The sequence below is a fragment of the Coturnix japonica genome, chromosome 10 (genome assembly GCF_054131305.1).
Source record: "Coturnix japonica strain WE chromosome 10, WE-NBRP24, whole genome shotgun sequence".
In the NCBI taxonomy this organism is placed as follows: domain Eukaryota; kingdom Metazoa; phylum Chordata; class Aves; order Galliformes; family Phasianidae; genus Coturnix; species Coturnix japonica.
The window spans coordinates 4,246,334-4,267,090 of record NC_140672.1 but is presented as its reverse complement, the minus strand read 5'-3'; the positions used below and the strand labels follow the sequence as shown (position 1 = coordinate 4,267,090).

General features: G+C 55.6%; 4 protein-coding genes across 7 annotated transcripts; all 4 read right to left on the bottom strand.

Moving 5' to 3' along the window:
* Positions 1-189: 189 nt before the first annotated feature.
* On the bottom strand, positions 190-3,334 carry LOC146759145 (uncharacterized). 2 transcript variants are annotated; one of them, XM_085510582.1, is made up of 5 exons: positions 2,921-3,334; positions 2,386-2,573; positions 2,010-2,100; positions 1,616-1,681; positions 190-1,524 (listed from the first exon to the last, which is right to left on the bottom strand). In XM_085510582.1, the coding sequence occupies exons 2-5, from the start codon at positions 2,437-2,439 to the stop codon at positions 353-355; spliced, it is 1,383 nt and encodes a 460-aa protein (XP_085366708.1). In that variant the 5' UTR covers positions 2,440-2,573; positions 2,921-3,334; the 3' UTR covers positions 190-352. The 2 variants fall into 2 exon arrangements, with proteins under 2 accessions (XP_085366708.1, XP_085366707.1); XM_085510581.1 differs by having other exon boundaries at positions 2,386-3,334.
* Positions 3,335-3,401: 67 nt separating this feature from the next.
* Positions 3,402-6,094, bottom strand: LOC146759144 (uncharacterized). Of its 2 annotated transcripts, none has more exons than XM_085510580.1 (2): positions 4,968-6,094; positions 3,402-4,885 (listed from the first exon to the last, which is right to left on the bottom strand). In XM_085510580.1, the coding sequence occupies exons 1-2, from the start codon at positions 5,088-5,090 to the stop codon at positions 4,628-4,630; spliced, it is 381 nt and encodes a 126-aa protein (XP_085366706.1). In that variant the 5' UTR covers positions 5,091-6,094; the 3' UTR covers positions 3,402-4,627. The 2 variants fall into 2 exon arrangements, with proteins under 2 accessions (XP_085366706.1, XP_085366704.1); XM_085510578.1 differs by having other exon boundaries at positions 3,402-4,862.
* Positions 6,095-6,222: 128 nt separating this feature from the next.
* Positions 6,223-10,782, bottom strand: LOC146759143 (uncharacterized). 2 transcript variants are annotated; one of them, XM_085510577.1, is made up of 5 exons: positions 9,033-10,782; positions 8,498-8,685; positions 8,122-8,212; positions 7,728-7,793; positions 6,223-7,636 (listed from the first exon to the last, which is right to left on the bottom strand). In XM_085510577.1, exons 2-5 carry the CDS (start codon positions 8,549-8,551, stop codon positions 6,465-6,467), a joined length of 1,383 nt encoding a protein of 460 aa, XP_085366703.1. In that variant the 5' UTR covers positions 8,552-8,685; positions 9,033-10,782; the 3' UTR covers positions 6,223-6,464. The 2 variants fall into 2 exon arrangements, with proteins under 2 accessions (XP_085366703.1, XP_085366702.1); XM_085510576.1 differs by having other exon boundaries at positions 8,498-10,782.
* Positions 10,783-12,478: 1,696 nt separating this feature from the next.
* On the bottom strand, positions 12,479-20,001 carry LOC146759142 (uncharacterized). The gene is made up of 10 exons (XM_085509908.1): positions 19,952-20,001; positions 18,705-19,860; positions 18,062-18,180; positions 17,573-17,674; positions 16,428-16,510; positions 15,145-15,254; positions 14,610-14,742; positions 14,234-14,324; positions 13,840-13,905; positions 12,479-13,748 (listed from the first exon to the last, which is right to left on the bottom strand). The coding sequence occupies exons 2-10, from the start codon at positions 19,751-19,753 to the stop codon at positions 12,577-12,579; spliced, it is 2,925 nt and encodes a 974-aa protein (XP_085366034.1). The 5' UTR covers positions 19,754-19,860; positions 19,952-20,001; the 3' UTR covers positions 12,479-12,576.
* Positions 20,002-20,757: the final 756 nt, after the last annotated feature.

The window sequence follows — 20,757 nt, the reverse complement described above, 5'->3', positions numbered from 1 at the left end:
TATCTTTATGGCTATCTGTACACTGCACAGCAGGCCCGGCTGTTCCTGCCTCTCCCCTCCATGGGAGCTGGGGGGCTGTGACATGGCACAAATGACTGCAGGCAGAGAGATATGGCAAAGGGAACACAAAGCATTTAATGACAAATCATAGAAAACAATGAGTAACAGAAACAACGCTATTCGTAAAACTGCTATCCCACAACAATTGAGTGCCCAGACAGTGTCCCATCCCACTGCAATGATGGCTTTGGAGGATGGCTCTTTTCTGGAGGGGAGGGATGGGGCTGCTGCTGGTGCCCGTGGAATGCTGCTGCTGCTGCCTGGTGCTGCGGGGCCGGCGAGGAGCTCAGGGTTACAGGTAGCCGTACATGTCAGCTATGGCCATGTCTACCTCCCGCTGCACCAGGAACTGCACGGGGCCGATCTTCATCTGCTGGGCCGCCCGCTGCCGCTCCTCCTGGGCCAGCCTCTTCATGCTCTCCCGCTCGAGCCGCTGCTCGGCTGTGATGGGCAGCGACTCTTCCAGCACTCTGGGTACCTCACGGCCACCCACCCGGGGCCCCACGCAGGGCACAAAGTCCACGGGGCGCTGTGGCCGAGGCTGCTGCTGGTGCAGCTGTGGCAGTGGGTACCTCTGCAGGAATGAGCTCCTCCGTGGTGATGGGCGCAGGCAGCTCTGCACTGTCATCTTGGCTGCATCCTCCTTTCGCGCCGTGCTGCCTGGAGGTGCCGGCACTGCCTTGTCTGGGCCTGTGTCTTGGGGCTGGAGGGCAGCAGGGCCGGCACTGGGTGTGGGTTGGGGCTGCACAGAGGGTGGCTGGCGCACCGGCCCCACCGCAGTCACTCTCTGCCCCAGCGGGTGCACGGCCTGGATGGATTCACACAGGTGCGCGTGCAGCTCGCTGGCAGTGCCCTTTTGCCCGCTGCTGCTGCCTCCTGTGCTGGTCCCAGGCAGCTTCACTCGAGGAGGGCGTTTACAGCCTTTTCTTTCTTTCCTTTCCTTGCACGGCAGCAGCTTCCTTTTCTTGGTTGGAGCGCTGCTGGTGGGCTGCTCCTTCTGGGAACTCTCCCCTTTCTCGGGGGTGCCAGCAGGCGCAGGGTGTTTGGCCCGCTTGGTGCTGCCCCTCTTTTTCTTATCTGCCACGCAGCAGATAGTAGAGCCTGGTGACGGTGGCAAGGGAGCATGAAGCACCTGGGGCTGCCTTGGCTGCACCTCCTTGATGGGCTGTGTGGGTTGGGCTGAGGGAGGTGTGGTGACAGCCAGTGTGGTTGGCAGCGGACTGAGCTGGGCACTCGCTGGTGGCACGACAGACTGCAACTGTGACAACCCACACTGCAGCTCAGACAGGAACCCAGGGGATGGTGGAAGCCCCCAGAAGGGGTCGCTGGGGATCCTGCTGGCAGCCTGTGCCTCCATGCTGAGCTCTGTGCTTTCCCAGGGGTTGTCAGGGAGCTCAGCGATGAAATGTCCTGGGGCAGGGCTGCTGGGCTTCTTGTGGGGGAACTCAGCAGCTCTTGCCACATCTGAAAATGCAGGATGATCACCGTTTGGGGGACTTCTCACACACACTCTGTGCAAACGCACACCTGTGCGTTCTGCAGCTCCCAAACTCACCATTGATCCAAGAGAGCAAACCCGGATTGCCCGTGATGTCCTCCAGCACATCCGAGCTTGTCACCACTGCTGGGAAAAGCAAGAAAATGCCAAAGGCTCAATGCCAGCTCTCCCATATCATGTTCAACCTGTACCAAGAGATCTCTGGTGGACGTTGGGTTCCCATTACAGATCAGGACGGCAAAAGTAACTGTCAAGCCCAGGGATTAAGACCCCAAGAACACACTGTGAGAACAGTCCCAGGGGGATTCGAACCCGGGCCCTCGTGTTGCAAAGCGGCATTCCTACCACTGCGCCACCGGGGCACACAGAACATCCCCTGCAGCACTGCCCCCGCCCAGAAGTAACAGTCAAATCCCTCCACACTTCATGACAGAGGGCTGAGGACACTCACTTTTGCCTGGCAGTAAGGACGGGCCGTCCCCATCACGTCCCTCTGGGCTCTGAAAGGTGACGCTGGATCTCTGGCAGCCTGCTGGCTGCTTCTGAAGAGAGAAAGGAAGAAACATTGGAGGGAACGTGCAGCCACAGTTTGCAGAGAGGTTCTAGATGGTGCCAGAGATGGGATATCAGAGTGCTGAGACATTATTTATCACTAAGGGAAAACAGCCTGAGCCACGTTCCTGCCATTAGCCCAGGCTGTCAGCAGTGAGCACAGAACCCCACCGCTTATTGAGGGCACAAAGGACCAGTAGGGCTCCTCCCACTCCGTCCCTTCCCTTAAAAGTGAGACAAAGGAAGAAGAACCAAACAAAGAAACCCAGCCATACCTTTCCACTCACAGAGCAGAAATAGAAATAGCAGTCATCTCCTGGCTGAGACATGGCTGGTGAAATCTCAGAGGAAGCTGAAGCTCCCGGGGATCTCTCCACAGGAATGTGCCCCGCTCTTGGAAAGAGCTGGCTTCACTCTTCCTAAGACTGCCTCGAACCCCAAAAATCTCCTTTTGGACAGGAACCTTGCAGAAAGTTGCGACAAGTGAAAAACTGTCAGGAAGAAGCATTTTCCCAGCTTTCTTCTGCACCCAGCCATCTGTGGGGCAGTGAGGCACAAGTTGCTCTCGGGGAAGGCCTCGCTCTCCCTCCTTTGTCATGTCTGACATGAAGCTGGGGTCCCGGCAGCAGTTTTCCAGGGGAGGAATGACATTTCATCATCCTCACCGTAACACGGGATGGAATCTCAACAAGAACCCATTTCTGCAAACAGCCGTGCTGAGGGGCACCGCTGGAGCTGGGAACTCCTCCCCAGCACAGCTTTTCTGCTGAGACACCTCCCGGCAGCCACCCAGCACCAAACCCAGCTCACCTGCTGGGCCTGCTCAGCCCAAGCTGTGACCAGATCACGCACACGCCACACTGCTGCTTCAGACGGGCTCTCACAGGGTGATCAGCTCCAAGGAGGGCCCAGAGCTCAGTCTGCGTGCAGACACCAGAGCACCAGCTCTGCTCACCAGCTGTGGCACAAACGCTCCCACCCGGCAATGGTTGTGACCTCAGCGAGTGTCTGCATCACTGCTGTCCCTGCTAGGCTCTTGTACCAGCTGCGTAAGGAAGCTATCTTCCATACAATCTAGAAACCTCTTGGACTGCTTCCTCTGATCTTTCTTATATTATATATATATATATATATATATGTGCACCAGCATATATCAGGGAAGTTGAAGTCTCCCAAGCAAATGAGTGCTGGCTATCGTGTGACTATAGTGAGATGCTCATAGAACGCCTCACCCATCCATTCATCCTGATAAGGTGGTCTATAACAGACCTTCAGCAAGATATCACCCCTACAGGCCTTCCCCCTGATCCTTACCCACATGCACTCGTCTTTATCATTCTGAAACCCAAGCTCTATAACATCAAAACTCTAATATAAAGGGCCACACCACCACCCTTTCTTCCTCATCTATCCCTTCTGAAGAGCTTGTAACCATCCATCACAGCACACTAGTCATGGCAGTGGTACCACCATGGATCAGTAATAGCAACTAGGTCATGGTTTGCCAGATGCACAGTTGCTTCCAGCTCCTCCTGCTTGTTAGCCAAGCTGTATGCATTGGTGTAGACGCACTTCAGCTGCGGCATCTGCCTCACTCCCAGCTCAAGCAGCATTCCCCTAGGCTCATCCCTGGTGAGCCCTGTTTTGTCCCCTCCCCCATCATAGCTAGTTTAAAGCTCTTTCGATAAGCCCTGCTGTCTTCTGTGCAAGGATTCGTTTCCCCATTTGAGATATGGGGGTTCCATTCATGGATAACAGGCCAGTGGCCAAGTAAACTGCCCTGTGATCAAAGAACCCAAAGTTTCTGGCTCAACACCAGCCTCTGATCCAATTATTCATTGCTTGTGCTTTCCAAGACTGCTCCACGTCCCTCACTGGCCCTGAAGGTATAGAACAAACAGTCACTTGAGCTCCCACTCTTTGAACTAAATGGCCTAAACTCCTCAAATCTCTTTTCATAGTTTGTAGGCTTCTCTAAGGAATTTCATCACTGCTCACCTGAACTATGAAGAGTGCAAAATAATCAGTGGACCTAAGCAGCTTTGGGAGTTTCCTCGTTATGTCCCTGACCCGATGCCAGGAAGGCAGCAGACTTCCTGATGGCCCAGGTCCAGTCTGCATATGGGACCCTCTATTTCTCTGAGAAGGGAGATGTTGCGTATTGGGTAGGTGGTACCTGCGTGCACCAGGGGTGGAGTCAGGGAGGTCATGGGTATCTGATAGGGGTGGTCACATGTACTAGTATATAGGGTTTGTGGCACGGCATTAAACTTGTACTTTCGGTGTTACACACTGTGTGAGTCCCCTCTGTTCCCCATGCGCGGAGGCACGGAGAGATCTGATGGTGGGGGACTCCTTGGGCAGGCTGGACTCAGCATGAGATGCTGCTGCCGCCATCTCTTCGGTGGGAGACCCCGTTCCTTCCTTTATGGGTGGCAGCAACCCAGATCTGACAACAGAGGGCTCCTCGGGCAGGCTGGGCTCGACACGAGATGTTGCTGCTGCTGTTTCCTTGGCTTATTCCCGCACTTCCCTGATCTTCCAGACTCTCTGCCTGAGAAGCTTCACCAAGTCGCAGGCCAGATGGTCTGCGTCGGGCATCGTTGGGTGCAGCCCTTGAGGAAGATGGTGGCTCTTGGCTGCAAGCTCCACCCTCACGCTGGGCTTCCTCTTCTCCTCCTTCTTCAGCGAGGAAGCTGACACGTCTTGTTCGGCCCAGCTCTTCTTGGTATTCTGTTCCCTCCTGGCCCTGCTGCTCAGATACAAGCACAAGTGCTGCTGGAGAATCAGTGCAAAGCACAGCCTGAATCGCTGCTACCTTGCACTGAGGAAAGGCTGAGATGCACCACGGCCTCACCTGCTGCCTTCTTGGAAGGGGAGCTTCAGCTCCACTCGTCAGGAAGTCCTCCAGAAACCTCCTTCTTTCCTCCTGAGCAGGAGACTGGATGCTGAAACCTTCTCCAAAGTCGTTACTAAACATTACCTGGACCTGAAACCCCAGGAGAAAACACAGTTCAGATCCAAGACCACAAAACAGTTATATTCTAGTCCAATACAGTTCTCTCCCGATAGCCCCCCTACAACTTCCTATATTCCCAGTTCAGCTACCTACATCCCCAGATCCCCCTACAGCCACCGGCAGAACCCACATTCCCCTCACAGCCACCCATTTCCTCATATCCCTTGGTATCCCCACACAGCCCACTACAACCCCATATACCCCAAGATCTACTCCTACATCCATCCCAGTTCAGCCAATCGGAGCCGGTGGCGCTGCCGCTGACCAATGAGAGACGGGGGCGGGGCAGAGCGGCGGTGTGGGAGGGGCTCCGGGTGCGTTCTGTCGTTACAGGGGATGGGATGTGGGATCGGGATTGGGATTGGGATTAGGGATGGGGGATTGGGATTGACGGGTGGGACATGGATTTGGGATGAGGGATTGGGAGCGAGATTTGGAATTGGGATTGGGACGTAGGACGTGGGATTGAAATGCGGGATTGGGGCGTTGGATGTGGGATTTGGCTGTGAGATTTGGGATTGGGATGTGGGGATATGGATATGCGATGGATATGGGATGGGATTTTGGGAAATTGGCTAGATATGAGGTAGGGTCTGGTTATGGAATGGACTTGGAATGCACATGGGATCATGGAATCCTAGAATGGCTCAGGTTGGAAAATAGTTTCGAGGTCCTGCAGTCCAACTGCAGCCCAACCATGGAATCAACGCAGTCTCTCCAGCTCCGTCTGCAGCACCTTTCTCCCCTCCAGCAGATCAGCACGCCCTCCCAGCTCGGTGCTGTCCGTGAACTTATTGAAGGTGCACTCAATGCCCTGGCCGAGATCCCTGATCAAGGTGTTCAATGGGAGCTGAGCCCTTGGGGACACCACTTGTGACTGGCCACCAGCCAGAAAATGCTGCTCTGGGTGTCCAGGCTTGGCTGAGTGAGGACAAAACTGCCTGGCCCCAAACAAGGCAGAGGAGCCACGATGCCATGTGAGGTATCTTTATGGCTATCTGTACACTGCACAGCAGGCCCGGCTGCTCCTGCCTCTCCCCTCCATGGGAGCTGGGGGGCTGTGACATGGCACAAATGACTGCAGGCAGAGAGATATGGCAAAGGGAACACAAAGCATTTAATGACAAATCATAGAAAACAATGAGTAACAGAAACAACGCTATTCCTAAAACTGCTATCCCACAACAATTGAGTGCCCAGACAGTGTCCCATCCCACTGCAATGATGGCTTTGGAGGATGGCTCTTTTCTGGAGGGGAGGGATGGGGCTGCTGCTGGTGCCCGTGGAATGCTGCTGCTGCTGCCTGGTGCTGCGGGGCCGGCGAGGAGCTCAGGGTTACAGGTAGCCGTACATGTCAGCTATGGCCATGTCTACCTCCCGCTGCACCAGGAACTGCACGGGGCCGATCTTCATCTGCTGGGCCGCCCGCTGCCGCTCCTCCTGGGCCAGCCTCTTCATGCTCTCCCGCTCGAGCCGCTGCTCGGCTGTGATGGGCAGCGACTCTTCCAGCACTCTGGGTACCTCACGGCCACCCACCCGGGGCCCCACGCAGGGCACAAAGTCCACGGGGCGCTGTGGCCGAGGCTGCTGCTGGTGCAGCTGTGGCAGTGGGTACCTCTGCAGGAATGAGCTCCTCCGTGGTGATGGGCGCAGGCAGCTCTGCACTGTCATCTTGGCTGCATCCTCCTTTCGTGCCGTGCTGCCTGGAGGTGCCGGCACTGCCTTGTCTGGGCCTGTGTCTTGGGGCTGGAGGGCAGCAGGGCCGGCACTGGGTGTGGGTTGGGGCTGCACAGAGGGTGGCTGGCGCACCGGCCCCACCGCAGTCACTCTCTGCCCCAGCGGGTGCACGGCCTGGATGGATTCACACAGGTGCGCGTGCAGCTCGCTGGCAGTGCCCTTTTGCCCGCTGCTGCTGCCTCCTGTGCTGGTCCCAGGCAGCTTCACTCGAGGAGGGCGTTTACAGCCTTTTCTTTCTTTCCTTTCCTTGCACGGCAGCAGCTTCCTTTTCTTGGTTGGAGCGCTGCTGGTGGGCTGCTCCTTCTGGGAACTCTCCCCTTTCTCGGGGGTGCCAGCAGGCGCAGGGTGTTTGGCCCGCTTGGTGCTGCCCCTCTTTTTCTTATCTGCCACGCAGCAGATAGTAGAGCCTGGTGACGGTGGCAAGGGAGCATGAAGCACCTGGGGCTGCCTTGGCTGCACCTCCTTGATGGGCTGTGTGGGTTGGGCTGAGGGAGGTGTGGTGACAGCCAGTGTGGTTGGCAGCGGACTGAGCTGGGCACTCGCTGGTGGCACGACAGACTGCAACTGTGACAACCCACACTGCAGCTCAGACAGGAACCCAGGGGATGGTGGAAGCCCCCAGAAGGGGTCGCTGGGGATCCTGCTGGCAGCCTGTGCCTCCATGCTGAGCTCTGTGCTTTCCCAGGGGTTGTCAGGGAGCTCAGCGATGAAATGTCCTGGGGCAGGGCTGCTGGGCTTCTTGTGGGGGAACTCAGCAGCTCTTGCCACATCTGAAAATGCAGGATGATCACCGTTTGGGGGACTTCTCACACACACTCTGTGCAAACGCACACCTGTGCGTTCTGCAGCTCCCAAACTCACCATTGATCCAAGAGAGCAAACCCGGATTGCCCGTGATGTCCTCCAGCACATCCGAGCTTGTCACCACTGCTGGGAAAAGCAAGAAAATGCCAAAGGCTCAATGCCAGCTCTCCCATATCATGTTCAACCTGTACCAAGAGATCTCTGGTGGACGTTGGGTTCCCATTACAGATCAGGACGGCAAAGGTAACTGTCAAGCCCAGGGATTAAGACCCCAAGAACACACTGTGAGAACAGTCCCAGGGGGATTCGAACCCGGGCCCTCGTGTTGCAAAGCGGCATTCCTACCACTGCGCCACCGGGGCACACAGAACATCCCCTGCAGCACTGCCCCCGCCCAGAAGTAACAGTCAAATCCCTCCACACTTCATGACAGAGGGCTGAGGACACTCACTTTTGCCTGGCAGTAAGGACGGGCCGTCCCCATCACGTCCCTCTGGGCTCTGAAAGGTGACGCTGGATCTCTGGCAGCCTGCTGGCTGCTTCTGAAGAGAGAAAGGAAGAAACATTGGAGGGAACGTGCAGCCACAGTTTGCAGAGAGGTTCTAGATGGTGCCAGAGATGGGATATCAGAGTGCTGAGACATTATTTATCACTAAGGGAAAACAGCCTGAGCCACGTTCCTGCCATTAGCCCAGGCTGTCAGCAGTGAGCACAGAACCCCACCGCTTATTGAGGGCACAAAGGACCAGTAGGGCTCCTCCCACTCCGTCCCTTCCCTTAAAAGTGAGACAAAGGAAGAAGAACCAAACAAAGAAACCCAGCCATACCTTTCCACTCACAGAGCAGAAATAGAAATAGCAGTCATCTCCTGGCTGAGACATGGCTGGTGAAATCTCAGAGGAAGCTGAAGCTCCCGGGGATCTCTCCACAGGAATGTGCCCCGCTCTTGGAAAGAGCTGGCTTCACTCTTCCTAAGACTGCCTCGAACCCCAAAAATCTCCTTTTGGACAGGAACCTTGCAGAAAGTTGCGACAAGTGAAAAACTGTCAGGAAGAAGCATTTTCCCAGCTTTCTTCTGCACCCAGCCATCTGTGGGGCAGTGAGGCACAAGTTGCTCTCGGGGAAGGCCTCGCTCTCCCTCCTTTGTCATGTCTGACATGAAGCTGGGGTCCCGGCAGCAGTTTTCCAGGGGAGGAATGACATTTCATCATCCTCACCGTAACACGGGATGGAATCTCAACAAGAACCCATTTCTGCAAACAGCCGTGCTGAGGGGCACCGCTGGAGCTGGGAACTCCTCCCCAGCACAGCTTTTCTGCTGAGACACCTCCCGGCAGCCACCCAGCACCAAACCCAGCTCACCTGCTGGGCCTGCTCAGCCCAAGCTGTGACCAGATCACGCACACGCCACACTGCTGCTTCAGACGGGCTCTCACAGGGTGATCAGCTCCAAGGAGGGCCCAGAGCTCAGTCTGCGTGCAGACACCAGAGCACCAGCTCTGCTCACCAGCTGTGGCACAAACGCTCCCACCCGGCAATGGTTGTGACCTCAGCGAGTGTCTGCATCACTGCTGTCCCTGCTAGGCTCTTGTACCAGCTGCGTAAGGAAGCTATCTTCCATACAATCTAGAAACCTCTTGGACTGCTTCCTCTGATCTTTCTTATATTATATATATATATATATATATATGTGCACCAGCATATATCAGGGAAGTTGAAGTCTCCCAAGCAAATGAGTGCTGGCTATCGTGTGACTATAGTGAGATGCTCATAGAACGCCTCACCCATCCATTCATCCTGATAAGGTGGTCTATAACAGACCTTCAGCAAGATGTCACCCCTACAGGCCTTCCCCCTGATCCTTACCCACATGCACTCGTCTTTATCATTCTGAAACCCAAGCTCTATAACATCAAAACTCTAATATAAAGGGCCACACCACCACCCTTTCTTCCTCATCTATCCCTTCTGAAGAGCTTGTAACCATCCATCACAGCACACTAGTCATGGCAGTGGTACCACCATGGATCAGTAATAGCAACTAGGTCATGGTTTGCCAGATGCACAGTTGCTTCCAGCTCCTCCTGCTTGTTAGCCAAGCTGTATGCATTGGTGTAGACGCACTTCAGCTGCGGCATCTGCCTCACTCCCAGCTCAAGCAGCATTCCCCTAGGCTCATCCCTGGTGAGCCCTGTTTTGTCCCCTCCCCCATCATAGCTAGTTTAAAGCTCTTTCGATAAGCCCTGCTGTCTTCTGTGCAAGGATTCGTTTCCCCATTTGAGATATGGGGGTTCCATTCATGGATAACAGGCCAGTGGCCAAGTAAACTGCCCTGTGATCAAAGAACCCAAAGTTTCTGGCTCAACACCAGCCTCTGATCCAATTATTCATTGCTTGTGCTTTCCAAGACTGCTCCACGTCCCTCACTGGCCCTGAAGGTATAGAACAAACAGTCACTTGAGCTCCCACTCTTTGAACTAAATGGCCTAAACTCCTCAAATCTCTTTTCATAGTTTGTAGGCTTCTCTAAGGAATTTCATCACTGCTCACCTGAACTATGAATAGTGCAAAATAATCAGTGGACCTAAGCAGCTTTGGGAGTTTCCTCGTTATGTCCCTGACCCGATGCCAGGAAGGCAGCAGACTTCCTGATGGCCCAGGTCCAGTCTGCATATGGGACCCTCTATTTCTCTGAGAAGGGAGATGTTGCGTATTGGGTAGGTGGTACCTGCGTGCACCAGGGGTGGAGTCAGGGAGGTCATGGGTATCTGATAGGGGTGGTCACATGTACTAGTATATAGGGTTTGTGGCACGGCATTAAACTTGTACTTTCGGTGTTACACACTGTGTGAGTCCCCTCTGTTCCCCATGCGCGGAGGCACGGAGAGATCTGATGGTGGGGGACTCCTTGGGCAGGCTGGACTCAGCATGAGATGCTGCTGCCGCCATCTCTTCGGTGGGAGACCCCGTTCCTTCCTTTATGGGTGGCAGCAACCCAGATCTGACAACAGAGGGCTCCTCGGGCAGGCTGGGCTCGACACGAGATGTTGCTGCTGCTGTTTCCTTGGCTTATTCCCGCACTTCCCTGATCTTCCAGACTCTCTGCCTGAGAAGCTTCACCAAGTCACAGGCCAGATGGTCTGCGTCGGGCATCGTTGGGTGCAGCCCTTGAGGAAGATGGTGGCTCTTGGCTGCAAGCTCCACCCTCACGCTGGGCTTCCTCTTCTCCTCCTTCTTCAGCGAGGAAGCTGACACGTCTTGTTCGGCCCAGCTCTTCTTGGTATTCTGTTCCCTCCTGGCCCTGCTGCTCAGATACAAGCACAAGTGCTGCTGGAGAATCAGTGCAAAGCACAGCCTGAATCGCTGCTACCTTGCACTGAGGAAAGGCTGAGATGCACCACGGCCTCACCTGCTGCCTTCTTGGAAGGGGAGCTTCAGCTCCACTCGTCAGGAAGTCCTCCAGAAACCTCCTTCTTTCCTCCTGAGCAGGAGACTGGATGCTGAAACCTTCTCCAAAGTCGTTACTAAACATTACCTGGACCTGAAACCCCAGGAGAAAACACAGTTCAGATCCAAGACCACAAAACAGTTATATTCTAGTCCAATACAGTTCTCTCCCGATAGCCCCCCTACAACTTCCTATATTCCCAGTTCAGCTACCTACATCCCCAGATCCCCCTACAGCCACCGGCAGAACCCACATTCCCCTCACAGCCACCCATTTCCTCATATCCCTTGGTATCCCCACACAGCCCACTACAACCCCATATACCCCAAGATCTACTCCTACATCCATCCCAGTTCAGCCAATCGGAGCCGGTGGCGCTGCCGCTGACCAATGAGAGACGGGGGCGGGGCAGAGCGGCAGTGTGGGAGGGGCTCCGGGTGCGTTCTGTCGTTACAGGGGATGGGATGTGGGATCGGGATTGGGATTGGGATTAGGGATGGGGGATTGGGATTGACGGGTGGGACATGGATTTGGGATGAGGGATTGGGAGCGAGATTTGGAATTGGGATTGGGACTTAGGACGTGGGATTGAAATGCGGGATTGGGGCGTTGGATGTGGGATTTGGCTGTGAGATTTGGGATTGGGATGTGGGGATATGGATATGCGATGGATATGGGATGGGATTTTGGGAAATTGGCTAGATATGAGGTAGGGTCTGGTTATGGAATGGACTTGGAATGCACATGGGATCATGGAATCCTAGAATGGCTCAGGTTGGAAAATAGTTTCGAGGTCCTGCAGTCCAACTGCAGCCCAACCATGGAATCAACGCAGTCTCTCCAGCTCCGTCTGCAGCACCTTTCTCCCCTCCAGCAGATCAGCACGCCCTCCCAGCTCGGTGCTGTCCGTGAACTTATTGAAGGTGCACTCAATGCCCTGGCCGAGATCCCTGATCAAGGTGTTCAATGGGAGCTGAGCCCTTGGGGACACCACTTGTGACTGGCCACCAGCCAGAAAATGCTGCTCTGGGTGTCCAGGCTTGGCTGAGTGAGGACAAAACTGCCTGGCCCCAAACAAGGCAGAGGAGCCACGATGCCATGTGAGGTATCTTTATGGCTATCTGTACACTGCACAGCAGGCCCGGCTGCTCCTGCCTCTCCCCTCCATGGGAGCTGGGGGGCTGTGACATGGCACAAATGACTGCAGGCAGAGAGATATGGCAAAGGGAACACAAAGCATTTAATGACAAATCATAGAAAACAATGAGTAACAGAAACAACGCTATTCCTAAAACTGCTATCCCACAACAATTGAGTGCCCAGACAGTGTCCCATCCCACTGCAATGATGGCTTTGGAGGATGGCTCTTTTCTGGAGGGGAGGGATGGGGCTGCTGCTGGTGCCCGTGGAATGCTGCTGCTGCTGCCTGGTGCTGCGGGGCTGGCGAGGAGCTCAGGGTTACAGGTAGCCGTACATGTCAGCTATGGCCATGTCTACCTCCCGCTGCACCAGGAACTGCACGGGGCCGATCTTCATCTGCTGGGCCGCCCGCTGCCGCTCCTCCTGGGCCAGCCTCTTCATGCTCTCCCGCTCGAGCCGCTGCTCGGCTGTGATGGGCAGCGACTCTTCCAGCACTCTGGGTACCTCACGGCCACCCACCCGGGGCCCCACGCAGGGCACAAAGTCCACGGGGCGCTGTGGCCGAGGCTGCTGCTGGTGCAGCTGTGGCAGTGGGTACCTCTGCAGGAATGAGCTCCTCCGTGGTGATGGGCGCAGGCAGCTCTGCACTGTCATCTTGGCTGCATCCTCCTTTCGCGCCGTGCTGCCTGGAGGTGCCGGCACTGCCTTGTCTGGGCCTGTGTCTTGGGGCTGGAGGGCAGCAGGGCCGGCACTGGGTGTGGGTTGGGGCTGCACAGAGGGTGGCTGGCGCACCGGCCCCACCGCAGTCACTCTCTGCCCCAGCGGGTGCACGGCCTGGATGGATTCACACAGGTGCGCGTGCAGCTCGCTGGCAGTGCCCTTTTGCCCGCTGCTGCTGCCTCCTGTGCTGGTCCCAGGCAGCTTCACTCGAGGAGGGCGTTTACAGCCTTTTCTTTCTTTCCTTTCCTTGCACGGCAGCAGCTTCCTTTTCTTGGTTGGAGCGCTGCTGGTGGGCTGCTCCTTCTGGGAACTCTCCCCTTTCTCGGGGGTGCCAGCAGGCGCAGGGTGTTTGGCCCGCTTGGTGCTGCCCCTCTTTTTCTTATCTGCCACGCAGCAGATAGTAGAGCCTGGTGACGGTGGCAAGGGAGCATGAAGCACCTGGGGCTGCCTTGGCTGCACCTCCTTGATGGGCTGTGTGGGTTGGGCTGAGGGAGGTGTGGTGACAGCCAGTGTGGTTGGCAGCGGACTGAGCTGGGCACTCGCTGGTGGCACGACAGACTGCAACTGTGACAACCCACACTGCAGCTCAGACAGGAACCCAGGGGATGGTGGAAGCCCCCAGAAGGGGTCGCTGGGGATCCTGCTGGCAGCCTGTGCCTCCATGCTGAGCTCTGTGCTTTCCCAGGGGTTGTCAGGGAGCTCAGCGATGAAATGTCCTGGGGCAGGGCTGCTGGGCTTCTTGTGGGGGAACTCAGCAGCTCTTGCCACATCTGAAAATGCAGGATGATCACCGTTTGGGGGACTTCTCACACACACTCTGTGCAAACGCACACCTGTGCGTTCTGCAGCTCCCAAACTCACCATTGATCCAAGAGAGCAAACCCGGATTGCCCGTGATGTCCTCCAGCACATCCGAGCTTGTCACCACTGCTGGGAAAAGCAAGAAAATGCCAAAGGCTCAATGCCAGCTCTCCCATATCATGTTCAACCTGTACCAAGAGATCTCTGGTGGACGTTGGGTTCCCATTACAGATCAGGACGGCAAAGGTAACTGTCAAGCCCAGGGATTAAGACCCCAAGAACACACTGTGAGAACAGTCCCAGGGGGATTCGAACCCGGGCCCTCGTGTTGCAAAGCGGCATTCCTACCACTGCGCCACCGGGGCACACAGAACATCCCCTGCAGCACTGCCCCCGCCCAGAAGTAACAGTCAAATCCCTCCACACTTCATGACAGAGGGCTGAGGACACTCACTTTTGCCTGGCAGTAAGGACGGGCCGTCCCCATCACGTCCCTCTGGGCTCTGAAAGGTGACGCTGGATCTCTGGCAGCCTGCTGGCTGCTTCTGAAGAGAGAAAGGAAGAAACATTGGAGGGAACGTGCAGCCACAGTTTGCAGAGAGGTTCTAGATGGTGCCAGAGATGGGATATCAGAGTGCTGAGACATTATTTATCACTAAGGGAAAACAGCCTGAGCCACGTTCCTGCCATTAGCCCAGGCTGTCAGCAGTGAGCACAGAACCCCACCGCTTATTGAGGGCACAAAGGACCAGTAGGGCTCCTCCCACTCCGTCCCTTCCCTTAAAAGTGAGACAAAGGAAGAAGAACCAAACAAAGAAACCCAGCCATACCTTTCCACTCACAGAGCAGAAATAGAAATAGCAGTCATCTCCTGGCTGAGACATGGCTGGTGAAATCTCAGAGGAAGCTGAAGCTCCCGGGGATCTCTCCACAGGAATGTGCCCCGCTCTTGGAAAGAGCTGGCTTCACTCTTCCTAAGACTGCCTCGAACCCCAAAAATCTCCTTTTGGACAGGAACCTTGCAGAAAGTTGCGACAAGTGAAAAACTGTCAGGAAGAAGCATTTTCCCAGCTTTCTTCTGCACCCAGCCATCTGTGGGGCAGTGAGGCACAAGTTGCTCTCGGGGAAGGCCTCGCTCTCCCTCCTTTGTCATGTCTGACATGAAGCTGGGGTCCCGGCAGCAGTTTTCCAGGGGAGGAATGACATTTCATCATCCTCACCGTAACACGGGATGGAATCTCAACAAGAACCCATTTCTGCAAACAGCCGTGCTGAGGGGCACCGCTGGAGCTGGGAACTCCTCCCCAGCACAGCTTTTCTGCTGAGACACCTCCCGGCAGCCACCCAGCACCAAACCCAGCTCACCTGCTGGGCCTGCTCAGCCCAAGCTGTGACCAGATCACGCACACGCCACACTGCTGCTTCAGACGGGCTCTCACAGGGTGATCAGCTCCAAGGAGGGCCCAGAGCTCAGTCTGCGTGCAGACACCAGAGCACCAGCTCTGCTCACCAGCTGTGGCACAAACGCTCCCACCCGGCAATGGTTGTGACCTCAGCGAGTGTCTGCATCACTGCTGTCCCTGCTAGGCTCTTGTACCAGCTGCGTAAGGAAGCTATCTTCCATACAATCTAGAAACCTCTTGGACTGCTTCCTCTGATCTTTCTTATATTATATATATATATATATATATATGTGCACCAGCATATATCAGGGAAGTTGAAGTCTCCCAAGCAAATGAGTGCTGGCTATCGTGTGACTATAGTGAGATGCTCATAGAACGCCTCACCCATCCATTCATCCTGATAAGGTGGTCTATAACAGACCTTCAGCAAGATGTCACCCCTACAGGCCTTCCCCCTGATCCTTACCCACATGCACTCGTCTTTATCATTCTGAAACCCAAGCTCTATAACATCAAAACTCTAATATAAAGGGCCACACCACCACCCTTTCTTCCTCATCTATCCCTTCTGAAGAGCTTGTAACCATCCATCACAGCACACTAGTCATGGCAGTGGTACCACCATGGATCAGTAATAGCAACTAGGTCATGGTTTGCCAGATGCACAGTTGCTTCCAGCTCCTCCTGCTTGTTAGCCAAGCTGTATGCATTGGTGTAGACGCACTTCAGCTGCGGCATCTGCCTCACTCCCAGCTCAAGCAGCATTCCCCTAGGCTCATCCCTGGTGAGCCCTGTTTTGTCCCCTCCCCCATCATAGCTAGTTTAAAGCTCTTTCGATAAGCCCTGCTGTCTTCTGTGCAAGGATTCGTTTCCCCATTTGAGATATGGGGGTTCCATTCATGGATAACAGGCCAGTGGCCAAGTAAACTGCCCTGTGATCAAAGAACCCAAAGTTTCTGGCTCAACACCAGCCTCTGATCCAATTATTCATTGCTTGTGCTTTCCAAGACTGCTCCACGTCCCTCACTGGCCCTGAAGGTATAGAACAAACAGTCACTTGAGCTCCCACTCTTTGAACTAAATGGCCTAAACTCCTCAAATCTCTTTTCATAGTTTGTAGGCTTCTCTAAGGAATTTCATCACTGCTCACCTGAACTATGAATAGTGCAAAATAATCAGTGGACCTAAGCAGCTTTGGGAGTTTCCTCGTTATGTCCCTGACCCGATGCCAGGAAGGCAGCAGACTTCCTGATGGCCCAGGTCCAGTCTGCATATGGGACCCTCTATTTCTCTGAGAAGGGAGATGTTGCGTATTGGGTAGGTGGTACCTGCGTGCACCAGGGGTGGAGTCAGGGAGGTCACGAGTATCTGATAGGGGTGGTCACATGTACTAGTATATAGGGTTTGTGGCACGGCATTAAACTTGTACTTTCGGTGTTACACACTGTGTGAGTCCCCTCTGTTCCCCATGCGCGGAGGCACGGAGAGATCTGATGGTGGGGGACTCCTTGGGCAGGCTGGACTCAGCATGAGATGCTGCTGCCGCCATCTCTTCGGTGGGAGACCCCGTTCCTTCCTTTATGGGTGGCAGCAACCCAGATCTGACAACAGAGGGCTCCTCGGGCAGGCTGGGCTCGACACGAGATGTTGCTGCTGCTGTTTCCTTGGCTTATTCCCGCACTTCCCTGATCTTCCAGACTCTCTGCCTGAGAAGCTTCACCAAGTCACAGGCCAGATGGTCTGCGTCGGGCATCGTTGGGTGCAGCCCTTGAGGAAGATGGTGGCTCTTGGCTGCAAGCTCCACCCTCACGCTGGGCTTCCTCTTCTCCTCCTTCTTCAGCGAGGAAGCTGACACGTCTTGTTCGGCCCAGCTCTTCTTGGTATTCTGTTCCCTCCTGGCCCTGCTGCTCAGATACAAGCACAAGTGCTGCTGGAGAATCAGTGCAAAGCACAGCCTGAATCGCTGCTACCTTGCACTGAGGAAAGGCTGAGATGCACCACGGCCTCACCTGCTGCCTTCTTGGAAGGGGAGCTTCAGCTCCACTCGTCAGGAAGTCCTCCAGAAACCTCCTTCTTTCCTCCTGAGCAGGAGACTGGATGCTGAAACCTTCTCCAAAGTCGTTACTAAACATTACCTGGACCTGAAACCCCAGGAGAAAACACAGTTCAGATCCAAGACCACAAAACAGTTATATTCTAGTCCAATACAGTTCTCTCCCGATAGCCCCCCTACAACTTCCTATATTCCCAGTTCAGCTACCTACATCCCCAGATCCCCCTACAGCCACCGGCAGAACCCACATTCCCCTCACAGCCACCCATTTCCTCATATCCCTTGGTATCCCCACACAGCCCACTACAACCCCATATACCCCAAGATCTACTCCTACATCCATCCCAGTTCAGCCAATCGGAGCCGGTGGCGCTGCCGCTGACCAATGAGAGACGGGGGCGGGGCAGAGCGGCAGTGTGGGAGGGGCTCCGGGTGCGTTCTGTCGTTACAGGGGATGGGATGTGGGATCGGGATTGGGATTGGGATTAGGGATGGGGGATTGGGATTGACGGGTGGGACATGGATTTGGGATGAGGGATTGGGAGCGAGATTTGGAATTGGGATTGGGACTTAGGACGTGGGATTGAAATGCGGGATTGGGGCGTTGGATGTGGGATTTGGCTGTGAGATTTGGGATTGGGATGTGGGGATATGGATATGCGATGGATATGGGATGGGATTTTGGGAAATTGGCTAGATATGAGGTAGGGTCTGGTTATGGAATGGACTTGGAATGCACATGGGATCATGGAATCCTAGAATGGCTCAGGTTGGAAAATAGTTTCGAGGTCCTGCAGTCCAACTGCAGCCCAACCATGGAATCAACGCAGTCTCTCCAGCTCCGTCTGCAGCACCTTTCTCCCCTCCAGCAGATCAGCACGCCCTCCCAGCTCGGTGCTGTCCGTGAACTTATTGAAGGTGCACTCAATGCCCTGGCCGAGATCCCTGATCAAGGTGTTCAATGGGAGCTGAGCCCTTGGGGACACCACTTGTGACTGGCCACCAGCCAGAAAATGCTGCTCTGGGTGTCCAGGCTTGGCTGAGTGAGGACAAAACTGCCTGGCCCCAAACAAGGCAGAGGAGCCACGATGCCATGTGAGGTATCTTTATGGCTATCTGTACACTGCACAGCAGGCCCGGCTGCTCCTGCCTCTCCCCTCCATGGGAGCTGGGGGGCTGTGACATGGCACAAATGACTGCAGGCAGAGAGATATGGCAAAGGGAACACAAAGCATTTAATGACAAATCATAGAAAACAATGAGTAACAGAAACAACGCTATTCCTAAAACTGCTATCCCACAACAATTGAGTGCCCAGACAGTGTCCCATCCCACTGCAATGATGGCTTTGGAGGATGGCTCTTTTCTGGAGGGGAGGGATGGGGCTGCTGCTGGTGCCCGTGGAATGCTGCTGCTGCTGCCTGGTGCTGCGGGGCTGGCGAGGAGCTCAGGGTTACAGGTAGCCGTACATGTCAGCTATGGCCATGTCTACCTCCCGCTGCACCAGGAACTGCACGGGGCCGATCTTCATCTGCTGGGCCGCCCGCTGCCGCTCCTCCTGGGCCAGCCTCTTCATGCTCTCCCGCTCGAGCCGCTGCTCGGCTGTGATGGGCAGCGACTCTTCCAGCACTCTGGGTACCTCACGGCCACCCACCCGGGGCCCCACGCAGGGCACAAAGTCCACGGGGCGCTGTGGCCGAGGCTGCTGCTGGTGCAGCTGTGGCAGCGGGTCTCTCTGCAGGAATGAGCTCCTCCGTGGTGATGGGCGCAGGCAGCTCTGCACTGTCATCTTGGCTGCATCCTCCTTTCGCGCCGTGCTGCCTGGAGGTGCCGGCACTGCCTTGTCTGGGCCTGTGTCTTGGGGCTGGAGGGCAGCAGGGCCGGCACTGGGTGTGGGTTGGGGCTGCACAGAGGGTGGCTGGCGCACCGGCCCCACCGCAGTCACTCTCTGCCCCAGCGGGTGCACGGCCTGGATGGATTCACACAGGTGCGCGTGCAGCTCGCTGGCAGTGCCCTTTTGCCCGCTGCTGCTGCCTCCTGTGCTGGTCCCAGGCAGCTTCACTCGAGGAGGGCGTTTACAGCCTTTTCTTTCTTTCCTTTCCTTGCACGGCAGCAGCTTCCTTTTCTTGGTTGGAGCGCTGCTGGTGGGCTGCTCCTTCTGGGAACTCTCCCCTTTCTCGGGGGTGCCAGCAGGCGCAGGGTGTTTGGCCCGCTTGGTGCTGCCCCTCTTTTTCTTATCTGCCACGCAGCAGATAGTAGAGCCTGGTGACGGTGGCAAGGGAGCATGAAGCACCTGGGGCTGCCTTGGCTGCACCTCCTTGATGGGCTGTGTGGGTTGGGCTGAGGGAGGTGTGGTGACAGCCAGTGTGGTTGGCAGCGGACTGAGCTGGGCACTCGCTGGTGGCACGACAGACTGCAACTGTGACAACCCACACTGCAGCTCAGACAGGAACCCAGGGGATGGTGGAAGCCCCCAGAAGGGGTCGCTGGGGATCCTGCTGGCAGCCTGTGCCTCCATGCTGAGCTCTGTGCTTTCCCAGGGGTTGTCAGGGAGCTCAGCGATGAAATGTCCTGGGGCAGGGCTGCTGGGCTTCTTGTGGGGGAACTCAGCAGCTCTTGCCACATCTGAAAATGCAGGATGATCACCGTTTGGGGGACTTCTCACACACACTCTGTGCAAACGCACACCTGTGCGTTCTGCAGCTCCCAAACTCACCATTGATCCAAGAGAGCAAACCCGGATTGCCCGTGATGTCCTCCAGCTCATCCGAGCTTGTCACCACTGCTGGGAAAAGCAAGAAAATGCCAAAGGCTCAATGCCAGCTCTCCCATATCATGTTCAACCTGTACCAAGAGATCTCTGGTGGACGTTGGGTTCCCATTACAGATCAGGACGACAAAGGTAACTGTCAAGCCCAGGGATTAAGACCCCAAGAACACACTGTGAGAACAGTCCCAGGGGGATTCGAACCCGGGCCCTCGTGTTGCAAAGCGGCATTCCTACCACTGCGCCACCGGGGCACACAGGACATCCCCTGCAGCACTGCCCCCGCCCAGAAGTAACAGTCAAATCCCTCCACACTTCATGACAGAGGGCTGAGGACACTCACTTTTGCCTGGCAGTAAGGACGGGCCGTCCCCATCACGTCCCTCTGGGCTCTGAAAGGCGACGCTGGATCTCTGGCAGCCTGCTGGCTGCTTCTGAAGAGAGAAAGGAAGAAACATTGGAGGGAACGTGCAGCCACAGTTTGCAGAGAGGTTCTAGATGGTGCCAGAGATGGGATATCAGAGTGCTGAGACATTATTTATCACTAAGGGAAAACAGCCTGAGCCACGTTCCTGCCATTAGCCCAGGCTGTCAGCAGTGAGCACAGAACCCCACCGCTTATTGAGGGCACAAAGGACCAGTAGGGCTCCTCCCACTCCGTCCCTTCCCTTAAAAGTGAGACAAAGGAAGAAGAACCAAACAAAGAAACCCAGCCATACCTTTCCACTCACAGAGCAGAAATAGAAATAGCAGTC